Source organism: Delphinapterus leucas, chromosome 11 (genome assembly GCF_059928025.1).
Source record: "Delphinapterus leucas isolate spDelLeu-1000000601 "Yukka" chromosome 11, BTC_Dleu_Yukka2, whole genome shotgun sequence".
Lineage (NCBI taxonomy): Eukaryota > Metazoa > Chordata > Mammalia > Artiodactyla > Monodontidae > Delphinapterus > Delphinapterus leucas.
Genome location: NC_143139.1, coordinates 15633038 through 15647804, shown reverse-complemented (window position 1 = coordinate 15647804; position 14767 = coordinate 15633038). Strand labels below are relative to the sequence as shown.

Here is a 14767-nt window from a genome sequence, read left to right as displayed (position 1 = left end):
TGGCCTTAGGTTATTCTGATGATTTATTTGAGCAAGCAGAATAAGTGTTGGAAGAGTATCAATTAGTACCTGTTCTCTTGGTATGATATACAGTTCTGTAAAATGTGACCAGAGCCTATGACTTTCAGGTTTTAAAATCTACTTTCAAATTTATAATTATATAAAACTCGTGAATCAGTTTATAAACCCAGGCAACCAATAATGCCCATAAAAATACACCTGGTCACCTAGAATCGGCTACTGGCAGTAACAAGATTAAAAGCTGGAAATGTTTGAGCTGAGTGAAAAATTTCATTAAAATTCAACATTACCAAGAATTCTTTCTACATAACTTAATAACCTTACTACTGATGTAAAATACAGGACAGTTCAAAGGTAAATATTTCATTTATATTAAATGCAATTATTTGAAATCATAAAATTTTTTGATTTATTTAAAGAGAGATTTTTCCTTAGGAAACCGTAAGGAAACCTTAAGGATGTACACATTTAGGCATATCTGAGTTTCTGGGCAAAGCCCTCACCATGTTTTTTATGCACTGTCTAATTATTATCTAAAAATGGTCCAATTTTTGCCATCAGAAATAGTCTTATTTCAATGCAAATCATTATTTAAACAATCAAATTCTACAATTCTTCTCATTATCACAAAATTTTAAAAGTGGAATAATATAACTATTTTGGGATCTAATATAAGAAAAAGGTGAGTTACTGGAAAAGCTCTGCTGACATGTTGACAGAACAGAGAGGATCGATACAAAGTTGAGATTTTAATTTTAATTAATTAATTAAAAGACAACACACATTTATTCTCTTATACTTCTGGAGGCTGGAAGTCGGAAATCATCTCAATGGGCCAAAACCAAAGTGTGGGCAGGGCCACGCTCCCTTCAGAGGCTCTAGGGGAGATCCCATTTCCTTGCCTTTTCCACCTTCTAGAGCGGCGCTCCTTAGCGCGTCGCCTAAAAGTTGAGATTGTAGAAGTCACCTTGCCAAGGGAGCAAAGGACGGGAACAGAAGCCTCAACTGGATCTGGGCCACTAAGGCCAAGGGAAGAAACAGCTCAATCCGGGAAAGGGAGGTGAGGAGAGGCATCATCTTAGCAAATGGTGGTCTTTTCGATATATTTACCTGTCCTTTCCCAAGAGCTGCTCAAGTTTTATGTGTCTGCAATGCCAGTTTTGATTTGTTGAGGTGAGCAGTAAATTAACAATAGATTAATAAACCACTAAGTTTATTTCCAGAGATTCTAGATAACTTCAGAGTCACATTCATATCGTCGTTTTTAACCCTAATTTTTGTAATATCCCATCGTTTGTCAGAACGATCTCTAGCTTTATAGACAGAGGTGCTTTTAAGAAAGTTATTCCTCATGTATCTTAGAAGCTTTCTGGCAGTGTGGAATTTTGAGGGAAGGCGTATCTTACTATTTTGTTGGCAAACATGTCTTTATTAGATTGTATAATGTACACTGTGGTTAAATTGAATAGCACCAGTCTCTGAAGTGAAGACTAGAGTTTGGATTCATGAAATGCTGATTTCTAAAGCATTCCAAAGGCAAAACTATGATGAAAACATTTTGTGGGAAAATAAATTACAAATTAACAAAAGCATATTTCTTTTAAAAATTAAAAGAAAAATGATTGACATCCTTTCAAGGGTCATCCTAATGCAAAATCCCTCTTTAAATATAACTAATTTAAAGCAGTACATTATTATTTTGTTTCAAACAGGGCAAATATAAATATGTAAATACTGTCTTACAGCATTTTCCGCAGTAACCTCTTTCATTTGATAAAATATTCAAGTTTGAACGTTTTGAAAACAAGCTAAAGAAAATTCTAGCCTAATTTATATGCAAAAAGAAAGCATCCACTAGAAGAAATTTTATGTTTAAGAACATATAAAAAATCCTCATCAAATTAAAATTAAATATTAACAGGGAAGTTCATAGACGCCAACATTTAGGAGTGTCAGTCCTTGTTCATCAACTTCCACTCACTTTTCAACATTCACCCATCGTTAACCTCCCCTTGGGAATACAGAGAGCACCACATCCACCTCCTCCTGGCCTTCAACAAGGCATTCACAGCTGGGTGCCTATTTCTTTAATTAGGTCACCTCCAAGCTGATACAAGCCAATAAGTACAAGTATTCTTGGGATAAGAAAAAAGAAATCTAGAGAATCCAGGCTCTCAATTTCCAGAGAGCTGGCATCTGTATCCCACCTCATCTCCACAACTGTCCTTTCTAACCTGCTTATTCTGGTATTCCTGAATTCCCCTGGCGAGGGGTCTCTTAGCCTGCCACTTGTAAAAGTCACACTATTAACGCAAAATGACTGAAATATCTGAGTAGCCCGAAAATTGTACTACATTGAAAACATTAAAACATAAGGTATGATAAGTAAGAAAAATTCTTCAAGGCCCACCTGATGATCCAAATATATGGTGTTCCTTTGAAGGTGATGTGAAAGGATTTCATTCTAGTAGGCATCAATCAAGGTACAAACGGACAGAGAAAGAGGGTGTGGAATTCATGAAAAGGTCAATTTTGAAACAGGGAAAACAGGTAGTTTGTCACAACCTATATTATACCACAGCACACAACGACTTCCACACACATGCTCCCCTGTAAACGGCACAGATGATGCATTCAATGATTATAAATTACACTTAGCTTTGTAAGAAATTAAGTAGACATGCATATAAGCTGAAACATTAAGCAGAAAAATCCTTCAAATGGCTTTAGCAGACTCAAGGTTAGAAGCTTTACATGTTAATTCTTTTCTGCAATATGTTACTACTTCTTTGGATGTTTCTCATATAACCAGAGGCTATTAAACCCTTTGAGAAATGTTTACGTGTGTTCATTTTAAAAATCAAGAACACACGAAATTAATCTTTGACATTTAAAAGGCAGTACTATTAAAACGCTAATCACTTCTCAACTTATTACTTTATGGGAAACGACGGGACTCTTCAATACCTGTTTTACCGGAGGTGGAAGTTAGTGTTTGAGGAATGACAATAGTATTCTGAAGTCTGCATGCATTTCCTCCCTCACAACCAAAAGTTGGTGGGTGAGTGGGTGGGTGGAAGGCTACGAAGAAATGCAGCCGACCCACGTTTTCCTTTAATAACGTATAACCAAGGGAATTCTCAAAGGGTCAATAGGAGATCCCGATGTCATCGCCGCAGTGGTGGGATGGGCTCATGCTCACGGGAATGACGCTGATCAAACCGATTAATAATGAATGGCTCAGCGTGAGTGACAAGAGCAGACACACAGACACATCTCTCCATAGCTGACCTTTGGGCTGTGCGCCTCGAGCTTTAGCTGCATGAGCTGTGCTAACGTGTGCTCCCGGATACTACTCAGTTCCGCTTGCTGCCGTCTCAGCTTTATAAGCAGCAGCGTAAGCTCCTCTGGCTGAAGGAGTACAATTTAAGAATCCAAACAGTGGAAAACAGATTAATTGTGGTCTTAAGTGACAGATATTAAACCAAGATTTCTTGGCAAGTATCCTCTTATGGTTGACATCAAACATAGTACCTAGGCACTATGATGATAGGTCATACATAAATGCATAGATATCTAGAGAAATAGAAGGAACAGTATTATTTGGTAAGATACAGCAAAATAACAGTCTATTAAGGCATTTTCTCAGAACTCATGAGAGAATATTTAAATCTTAAGTATAAAGAACTGCAATGCCAAAGAACCCCCCACCATTATAAAGGTTTGTACAAGAGAGCTATTATTAAAATACATTTTAATGAGATGTTTAAAAATGACACCTAAGACTTTTATAGCAATAGAACAATACCTGCATGCCCAACACTCTATCTTAGAGAACAGAAGGTAAACAAAAAGAATTAAAATTCATGTAAAACTTGGATGGCATCTTCCCATCATTAAGCTCAGTCAGTACCTGAGATCTATTAACTGCTTCCCAGTTATATTTTTAAATGTCACTGTTAGTGTTTTCACAGGATATTTTATATTGACCAAAAGACCAGTTTTTATTTTTAAGGAAGAAAAAAATGTATTTACTACACACAGAAAGTTTCCATGTGCGCATAAACCCTCCTTCCACCCTTGGCGGAGAGCAGAGAACCTTTTGGTTCCTGATTGGTTACTCTGATCTCTGAGGGGAATAAACTTTCAAAGGTAGATACAATTCCTTAACAGGCCAATCCGATATACTTTTTTTCGTTAGAAATGCAGTAAAGTATGGTCATTGGCAGTCTTACAGGCCATAAAATATCATTCGGTGTTTGACTGATCTTTGTTATGATTAAAAACTGCACAGAGACCACAGGGAGACTCTGTTCACTTAAGAGCTACAGCTGTGCTCTTAAAACTTCCGAGCCGAAAAGCGTTCCCGAGATTGACTTGTTTTGCCGACAGCACAGCGCTACACTTAGCTCTCTTCTGTTCTGTTCATTTGCTGTTGCTCTTTATTTTCCATAAAAAAAAAAATTTTTTTAGGGTCACAAATCACTTTTTAGAAACTGGAAGTATAGTTGATTTTTATGTTAGTTGCAGGTATATGGCAAAGTGATTCAGTTACATATATATATATATATTTTAGACTATTTTCCATTATAGGTTATTACAAGATATTGAATAGTTTCCTGTGTTATACAGTAAATCCTTGTTACTTATCTGTTTTATGTATAGTAGTCTGTATCTGTTAGAAATCAATTTTAACTGTTACTTGAAGTTACATTAAAGGTTATTGCCTTCAAGAGGAAAAAATGTCAGAAGTAAACCATAGTTACTATTGGATTCTCTGAGTGTCCACACAGAGGAGACAATAGATTCTTAACAGTCAAGAGAATGTGTGTGCATATGTGACTTAAAGAAGAAACTTCTTAACACGAAAAGAAGAGATGCTTTTGCTCTGAGGCCAACCACATCTTGTGACCTCATGACTGTGAGACAGTCCATATCTTATGTCGTCATATCAAGCTCTAGAGGTCTTGCCAGAGAGAAAGGAGAGTGGGGTAAGGGATTAGATAGTCTAAGACCCAGAGGGATATGTGACAGAAATACTAAAAGAAGAAACCTTAAAACTCTTTATTACTTACGGAGTTAAACAGATTTTCAAAAGCATGAAAGATTACAATAAGTTTGCTAGATGTTGAAATTTGAGGCAAAATAAAAAGAGGCACAAATGATTCCTCCAAAAGGAGGAGGTGGTAAATAAATTTTGTCCTAAATATCCACTAGAGGGAGCAAGGTAGAAGAGAAACTTTCATAATATGATACTTAGCATTATCTTATGATTAAGGTCTGTTTGCCTGATCAATGATCTAATGTTTAAAATTTCCAACAGTTAAGAATTTTTAGTTATAGTCAAGCAATATCTATCGCCTTTAATAAGTAAACCACAAGCAGTTTAAAGCCAAGAAATCTGCCTCATATCTAAGCATGTAAGAGATGAAATAAAACAATGTTTGAAAAATACATAGAAGATAAACTTGTTTTGATTACTGCAGGAAGAGGATTTTAAATAATGAACAACTGTATGGTCCTCAAATCATATCTTTACAGAAATTAAGACCACCTACTAATATGAAAGCATAGTTCCCCTGATAAAAGAATGCCATTAAAATAAAATGAAGTGATGAAAAGTCACCTTTTCTCTTTAATTTGAAGAGTAATAGTGTCCTGGTAACATAACTCCTTTCCAATGTGAATAGGAATAACACTGACTATGAAATGATAAAGTACTTGCTTGAACTTAGTATTTCTAACAGTCTTTCTCTGCATAAATATGTAAATCGGTTTATTTTCTGCTCTAAGGTAGTTAATCTATATAAAAATCCAGAGGAGAAACTTGACAGGCCTGTGGTTTGACTATAGACACAGAGTTGCTTGCTGGATTTGTTTCCCTAAGGAACTACTCCAACTTCCGTTTTAAGGAAGAGGATATTAACATTCAATGAAGTAAAGAAACCCTCCCAGGTTATAAAGTAAAGACACCCTCCCAGGTTATAAAGATTCTGGAAAACAGAATCTTGTATTGAGGCGGTCAGACGTTCAGGGAAAGGTATCAGGAAGACACTGAAATGGCGACATGATTCCAAATCCTACTGACGAGCATCTGTTCCACAAAACTAGTAATGGTTTTTCTCTGGGAGGCACCTCTCTGAAAACTCAAACTTAAAAGCTATGTCAGATGTGTGCTATCATGGGTAGCACAGAAATAAAACATGATATGGTAAATAAAGATATGGTACTCACCGTTTTGCCTTGGAGGCTCTGGGGGCTAACGGACTGTAAGGTTAGGCCAGCAGGCATTGACCTCCTGTCGGGCACATACACGTGCTAGGAAGATGAAGGCACAGTATAAATTCTGTGGTCAATGTCAGTGATGAAAATTATATTATAAAATGTCACTTAAAATTGCTATTGGTGCTTATGAAAGAAGACAGATACTAAAACTTCAGGACTAAAATACAGACACTGATGAACAGAGTAATTCCATACAGTATGGCTCAGTGGTTCTCAAACGTATTGGTCCCAGGAGCCCTTTACATCCTTAAAAAGGAGATTTTAGTGACAAGAGTGGCATTATTTTACAGTTTTGCAAATCTCTTTAATGTCTGGCTGGATTTTCATATCTGCCTCTGTGTTCGATCTGTTGTGATCATCTCTTTTAGGGGAAGTACATGAAGAAAAGCCACCTTCGATATATGTAATTGGAAAAGGGAAGAGAACTTGAATAGCTTTTTTGGATATCTGCAGATGTTCTTTGATACTGCACTAAAGGTCAAAAAGTGGTACTTTCTTAAAGGTTAGTTGCGAAGTGGTGTCTGAAACCGTATCAATGAACTTTTTGTACTCTGTCACATTGACATCCATTCATTGGTCTATTTGCACTTTAAAGGAATCTTTTACCCATCCACGATTTTGAGACATCAAACACTGGCCATGCGGAAAACACTGGCTCAGTGGGTTATGCAGATGTTCCAAATGCTGGCACATGTTAGCCTACACGATCAGTAGCGCCTGTCTGTTAATACCATCATTGATCTTTAAGCACCAGAGAGCTGTCAAGCTCACAGAGGCAGATACAAGATTTCCAAAATTCTAATTTTTGCTTGAAAGCTCAAATGTTGTGGTCGGTGACAGGTACTGTGGGTTGCTTTCCTTGAAGTGACAGGCTAACGTTTCACTCTGAGGAAGTGTCTGTCAAATACCAAGTCTGAACAACTATAGTTTGGCATTCGTTCTTTCAAGTAAAAATGGTGTTTCATTAAAAAAAAAAACAAGAAGAAGAAGAGAGAAAGAAAGAAGAAGAAAAAAAGGCCTGGGCTCTGCACTAGAGTGAGAAGCTTGTGGCATCAGACGGTTCTGGGTGATTCGAGTTCCAGCCAGGATGATCGAGGTTGTCTGCAACGACCGTCTAGGGACGAAGGTCCGAGTTAAATGCAATACTGATGACACCATTGGGGACCTTTGAAGCTGATTGCAGCCCAAACTGGCACCCATTGGAACAAGATTGTTTTGAAGAAGTGGTACATGATTTTTAAGGACCACGTGTCTCTGGGGGACTATGAGATCCATGACGGGATGAACCTGGAGCCTTATTACCAATACAGCAGAATTTCTTCTCCCACCCTCATCCTACAACACTAGTATGGATGCTTGTTTGTTGTTTTTTTTAAAAAAATAATTATTTATTTTATTTACTTGGTTGTGCTGGGTCTTAGTTGAGGCTCGCAGACTCCTTAGTTGCGGCAGGCGGGCTCTTAGTTGTGGCATGCAAGTGGGATCTAGTTCCCTGAACAGGGATCGAACCCAGGCCCCCTGTACTAGGAGCGCATAGTCATATCCACTGCACCACCAGGGAAGTCCCTGGATGCTTATTTTTGAAAACCCATGTTAATAAAAACTTAGAGGCTGAAAAACAAAAACAAAAACAAAAACGGAGCTAGTTCTGCTGGCAACTCAAATAACCACTCAAGTGTTTTTCCCTGAGACAACTATTAGCACTTTGGTATGCAAAGAGAAATGCTTTAAGTACATTTCCCATTTCATCACACAGAATGTTAAAATGCTATGGAATGAAAAGTCAAGATTGAATAAAATTATCTTTTACTGTTTCATCAAAGGGATTTATTTTTAAGGCAAGTCTGTGGCAGTGAAGCATTACAATGACCACTAGTATAGTCTGAGCCATTCCCTTGACTTAGGCTAAGGTGCTAGTACTTTTACCCACTGTTGCTTTCGCACTACTAGAAAATGGTAACACAATGAATAATGCCTTATTATTATTATAAAAATAATTCTGAGCTTACTTACAGGCTCCCTGAAAGGGTCATGGGGACCCTCAGGTACCCCCCCAGGTACTCCCTAAGGGTCCATGAACCCTACTTTGAGAACCACTGATCACATCAAGGAAGATGATGGGACAGTTTGAAAGAAAAACTGGCATGTTGGAGAAGTTTTTCGGGAGGAGGAGATGTTTAGTTGACTGGGAAAACTGGCCAGAGAGCACACACGCATCTCATAACTGCTGTTGTAAGAGATGATGAATTTTGGCCATGAAAACACTCATCAACCACGCACTAATAATTTGTATTAGATCAGATTTCTCTTGAATACTGTTACTATTTTTATTAGTCTTTGGATGTACGAAGTGACAAAATATTGACCTTTGCTACAGCAGAGTTCAAAGTGAGCTTTTTCTGGTGAGACAAACTAAAGCTTCCTCCAGAAGAAAATTCCTGATTGACTTGTTAATTTCTAACTAATGCTTACTTATGGAAAAATCAAGCATATGCAATGCGGTAACTGAAGGAGTCAGCCCATCGCAAGGATAAGAAAAGGTGCTTTTCAAAATGGAATAAAGCAAGGTGTTCTTTAGAATTAAAAAGAAAGTGACAGGAAAATTCCTTTTCACTTTAGGACAGACATTAGAGACCCAGCTGCACATAGGGTGACGGATCAAAACAACTGCTTCAGCATTATGAAAAGCTGATTGATGCAAAGCACTCGAATTCACTTCAAAAAATCTACTAAGCAAGGCTTATACCAACTTAAGGTGCAAATTAAAGCATGATCTCTATAACTTAATTTTTTAAAAAGTATATGTAGAGAATTCCCTGGCAGTCCAGTGGTTAGGACTCCTCGTTTTCACTGATGAGGGCATGGGTTTGATCCCTGGTCAGGGAACTAAAATCCCGCAAGCCACGAGGCATGGACCAAAAAAAAAAAAAAAAAAAAAAAAAAAGTGGGCTTTCCTGGTGGCGCAGTGGTTGAGAGTCCGCCTGCTGATGCAGGGGACATGGGTTCATGCCCCGGTCCGGGAAGATCCCACATGATGCGGAGCGGCTGGGCCCGTGAGCCATGGCCACTGAGCAAAAAAAAGGATATATATCAGTAAGCATTGTTACTTTAATATGCAATTGGGCACCTGAGGAGTATTTCAATATGCCATATCTTCCGCTGGTTAGAAGATATGGTTAGCACTTTTTAAAAAAAAAAAAAAATTAATTTATCTATTTCAATTTTGGCTGTGTTGGGTCTTCGCGCGGGCTTTTCTCTAGTTGCAGCAAGCGGGGGCTACTATTCGTTGCGGTGCGCAGGCTTCTCTTGTTGCAGAGCACAGGCTCTAGGTGCACGGGCTTCAGTAGTTGCAGCACGCAGTCTCAGCAGTGTGGCTTGCGGGCTCTAGAGCGCAGGCTCAGTAGCTGTGGCTCACGGGCTTAGTTGCTCTGCAGGATGTGGGATCTTCCTCGACCAGGGCTGGAACCTGGGTCGCCTGCACTGGCAGGTGGATTCTTAACCACTGCGCCACCAGGAAAGTCCTGAGGTTAGCACTTTTATCTTAGCAAAGAACATGAAGGGCCTCACACAAGACTGCAGGGATGCTAGAAGAGGGTGGGCGTAGAATTTGAGTGTATGAAGGGCCAATCAAAATATGTGTGGTCTTAACCTACAGAGAAAGCTGATGAGACATGCTATCAAGCAGGGAAGAATACATAATACATCTGTTCCAAAGAGCTGCTCCTGAGAGATGAAGCACTGCAAGCTTTAGGTTTTCTACATGAGATTCTGACACTGCAGAATACTCTTCCTTAATTTTTAAAACAAAATAAGAGCTGGCCTTGCCTACCTCCTCCCCATGTTCTTGTCTCTCCCATTCAGAGAGAGAGAGACGTGTACTAGAAGTAAAACGCAGCATCCCTGGAGGAGCAGTGAACCCTGGATGAGCAGACGTCTTACCTTGGGGTGATGGGCCCGGTGCCTGCGGTCTATCGTCACATCTCCCCTCTGAATTGGTGAAGACACTTCTGATCTGTAGGTTCGCTGAGGGGAGTAGCCCTGATAAGCAGCTATGGAGCCGTGGGAAGGTGATGTGGGGATGGAGTGCATTGTCTGGTCAGAAATATTAACCATGGTTTTAGGACTGGTCAGGGTGCCATGGCGAGGGAGGGTGCCCTGCTTGTTATAAAACTGACGCTGCTGCCACTCATAAAGCTGCCACATGGTGTCGTCTCTCATGGATCTCCGCTTCTCTTCGGCCGCAGGCCCAGCTGTCTTGTCGTGAACGGAAGGAGTTATGCTGCAGATACTTTCCGGCCGGGTCTTGCTGTTTCTTGGGAGTGTTCTATAGCCTTCAGGGTAGCGGGCCACGATATGGGCTCTGTGGCTTGGCATATTTCTTGGTAATGTTTGGTAAGAGATTACTCTGAAATAAAAGAACAATTGGAACGTAAAAATGAAGGAGAGTTGTTTCCCAGATTCTAAATTAGAGTAAAATTTTTTTTTCCTCTTGGTAGGTAAAATATATACTTAGGACTTATTTTTTTTAAAGACCAAAATATTATACAGGGTACAAGTGATTAATGAACAGATTTTAATCTTTTTATGAAATTCAATGGATTTAATATATTAAGTGAACAGCATCTATGTCACTCACATAAGACTATTAGTTCCACACAAGGTACAGTTTTATTGCAAGAAAGAAGAGTATTAAACTTTTTTCAAAAATAAGAATGTTCAAGATCTCAAGTCTGTCCTCATATCTTATTTGATTTTATATAAATAAACTCCTACAATCTCATCTTCACACATCTCACCAGAATAGTTAAATAGGGTTTCTGCATGTGGATGGAACACTAGAGTTTTTGAGTTGTGCCTAAGAGTGTGAAGACAGGAAATGAAGGACTGTAGGTGGTGATGCTCTATTGTACCATGGCCTTCTGAGATCATGACTGTTTACGGGAAGAAGTACATCAATCAGTACATTTGTGGCTTGAAGGAATAATTTCCCTTGATAACTTTTCTTAATTTGAGAAATAAAAATGACTTGAAGCCAAAGCTCAAAATTTAATTATTTAAAGACAAAATACTTCCAGTATAATATTTCAGATACAAAACTGCAAATCTCTGGAATTTTACAATGTTTTAATATTAGTGAACTTCATTATTAGTCAAGTAGGGAAAAGCAGTTGATCAAAAACCAGGAGGGCCAAGCTTTCATTCTTGCTTTCCCACTAAGTGCGGAGACCTTAGAAAAGTTACACCTCTGGGACTAAGAGCATGTTCAAGTGTGTGTGTGGCGAAGACCGAGAGATCATACTCCTTTTAATACTTGGGGTTATCAACTTTCTATTTTAAAATTTGTGCCAAAAGTATGAAAATTATTTTTTAAAAAACTTTACTATTCTATTGCAATGATATACTTAAAGATAAAAAGATACCCCTAAATAAGGAAGGGCATAAACTTAAAAGTGCTAGAGTCCTTCACATGCTACTGATATCTGGCCAACTGAAACGTTTTGGGATTCGGCTTTCTCATCTAGAAGATAATTTGATCACAGAGTGGTCTTACAACTCTAAAATCCCATGTCTTATATTGTACTTGAAATACTTCCAATTTCTTCAACCATTCCCCTGAACTGAATTTCCTTCATCATGCTGATCATCCCTCGGCTTTTTAATGTCTTGATTTAAAACAGGCTTGCTCAAAATTTATCCCCGTCACCCTCCTTCCCATACCTCCACCGCAAGAACCACTACACAGGGGCCAACCATCTGAAGACTTTTGGGCTGAAGTGAGGGAGGCAAGTACCCAATGATACTCTGATATAAGCAGTAGAAAGAATTTAATCTTTTGCTGCTTTATCTTCACGTACATGTCCTAATTTTCCCCTGCTTGGTCTCCCTTCCTATTCCTACCTTCTCCGTTAAGCCAGAAACTGGAAAAAGTCCAGAGCTGGCAACCCCACAGCTATGTGCTTAGGAAGCGTGTCAGACAGGGAGAAGATGATTCCATCCAAGAAATTCTGCCCTAGCACTCAAGCAACGTACTCCAACATACGTTGGTTTATTTGGCCATTCATAAACTCAAGAAATATTATAGAGACCTTGCTGTGCAAGAAGCTCTGGATTAGGCATAGAACTATATCATAGAAGCATATACTGAGAACATAAATAATATTAACTTTAGACCCTATTTGGAAATCTGTAAAAAGATCATATATAATCACATAAAGAGGGGACACACATTTTCGATCTTAAATACATGAAAAACTGCCTGTGGACTAATGTTTAAATTCCAGTTCAGAAAATCTGATTACACAAAACCCAAGCATTCATAACGCGTGAGCTGGAACCTGTGGCAGAGATGGATGTTGAAGTTGAACACTTACCATGTGATCATTAACAACAGGCTATTTTCCTACCAAGTTTGGCTAGTTAGGGATCACAAAGTATAAAAGGCTCTTCTGCCATCTTTCGAACTCCTTTTGGAGAATTTTAATGGAAAATCTGGTTGTCATCAAGTGTATTTATTTTTATCCCATATACTTTCTACCATTTTGAGACCTCTTTTTAAAAAAAACTACATTCTCCTTCAGTGGTTTTCCCCAAAGAAATTCAAATTAAGCCAAGTGTGATTTACTTTTAAGTGAAAGCTTAAGAAACGAACTTTGTAAGTGCCTTCATCAGGTTTAGTGCTCCATTCACCAGCAGTTGCCTGTCAAACACCATGAAAACCCTGACCTGTGATTCTGCCACGCGGAACAATGGCTTAGGCTCCCGGCATCTCAACGGTGCCCGCTACTCACAAAGGAACTTTCAGGCTCTGCTCACAGATGCAGGCATCTACTATATGACTACATATTAAACCTCTATTCTTTCTATCAGAACTTTAGGAATAAAAGCCAGCCTTTCATAAAGTTTCACAAAACCAATTATACCATGTATTACTATCATGCTTCTTCCCACCAATAAAAATGATTTCATTATAAAACCTCGCAACTGTTTCTTAAGCATGAAGTTCATATGATAATGTAGATGATCTATTTCAGTGATCCAAACTGGACTCCAGTGAGTGAAGCTGAAGCTGGAGGAGCAACGTGGAGAAAACTTTAGCTCGAAATAACCTAAGACTAGCCTTCAGAAGCTGCTGAAGGTCTGCAGTCAAAATAAAGAGCCTTTATGTGTGTTAATTATACTCAACCAAGGGCTTTAACAAGTGCTTGAAAACTAATACTTATGCTCAACAATTAAAAAAAATTAACTTCCAGATACTGAACCCCTTTAACTATACCCATTCAACCTTAAGAAAGTAAGATTTTATTTGAGGAAAACTGCTTCTATTGAGAAGTGAGATTTAATCTGCTGGGTAGAGATGCAGCAAATCTTCTGGCTGGGATTTTTATTATTGTTTCCCTGAAAACAATTACCTTTATAAGTACTTTCAAACATCCTTTCTTCCCCCCCACCGCCCAGAACTACCTCTGGCTTTTCTTCTAATCAAATTTTATTTTTGAAACAGCAACTGTTTCTCACAATTTGTCCCTTGAGAAAATTAGAAAAGTGATCACCGAGGGTGGAGGAGAAGAAAACGGAAGTGAGCAACTGAATCACGGGAGTCGGGTTTTGCAGCCCTGGCTGAGCTGCACTCCTGAGAGAAGAGACTGGCAGACAGCCACCCAGACCAGAAGGACATTCCACTATTACAAAAGTTCATCTCCTTTTAACCAAAACATTAGTAACTCGTTGCTTTCTGGTTTCCTACTATCGAGAGGTAAGAGTTACAGTAAGTCTGCAGTTAATTTTACTATGTTAGTTCATTAAAGTACGTTATAAATCTTGCATCACCAGCTTCCCACCTAACAACACAACACAACACTTTTTCTCATCCACAATCACCTGCTTTTCCTCCGTTTCCTCTAGCCCTTATTTTTGGTCTCCTTTGCAGGCCCACCATCCTTTTTTTTTCCCTTTAAATGTAAATGTTCTTTCTGATTTTCATCCTTACCTTTAAGTATATCTGATATAATGATGACACCCCAAATCTTATTCAAGTCCAGATCTCTCTCTGGAGATACAGACTGCAGGCACCTCAGATCTAACCTGTCCAATCACTCATTACCCTCTCTCTTCCCAAACCTTCTCTATGCAGTGAAAGGCACCGGACAACGACTGATGACCAGACCAAAAAGCAGGGCGTCATTCTAGATTTCCCCCAGCCGCTCACATTAGACTTGAGTGAGGCCAGTTTGCAATCAAGCACATCCAAGCACCCAACTAGCCTTGTCAATTGTATCGTGAATACATCCCCTTCCTCTCCTCGTTTCACTCATTCCAATAGTTTCTGAACTTTCTCCAATTCATTCTCCAGATTCTGCAGCAGGGATGATGCTGCTGAAACACCGATCTGCACACATCTCCTCTGGCTTCTCTCTCCAGCCGCGCTTCCCATCCATCATCACAGCAGTTGTGCCTAAGCCAG

The 14767-nt window shown here is 38.9% G+C and overlaps 1 protein-coding gene and 1 pseudogene across 12 annotated transcripts in view; one reads left to right on the top strand and one right to left on the bottom strand.

Moving 5' to 3' along the window:
* The window catches only part of PLEKHA5 (pleckstrin homology domain containing A5), a 244389-nt gene that overhangs the window by 57516 nt on the left and 172106 nt on the right, over positions 1-14767 (bottom strand). For 5 of the 12 annotated variants that reach the window (XM_089920364.1, XM_089920368.1, XM_089920369.1 and 2 more), the window contains 2 exons: positions 10246-10711; positions 6256-6339 (listed from right to left, as the gene is read on the bottom strand). In XM_089920364.1, coding sequence (XP_089776490.1) covers positions 6256-6339; positions 10246-10711 — 550 coding nt within the window. Of the gene's footprint in view, positions 1-2431; positions 2486-3312; positions 3433-6255; positions 6340-10245; positions 10712-14767 lie in introns of all 12 variants that reach the window. The other 7 variants (XM_089920365.1, XM_089920370.1, XM_089920363.1 and 4 more) reach the window with 3 other exon arrangements.
* LOC149747962 (ubiquitin-like protein 5 pseudogene) lies at positions 6489-7880 on the top strand (annotated as a pseudogene).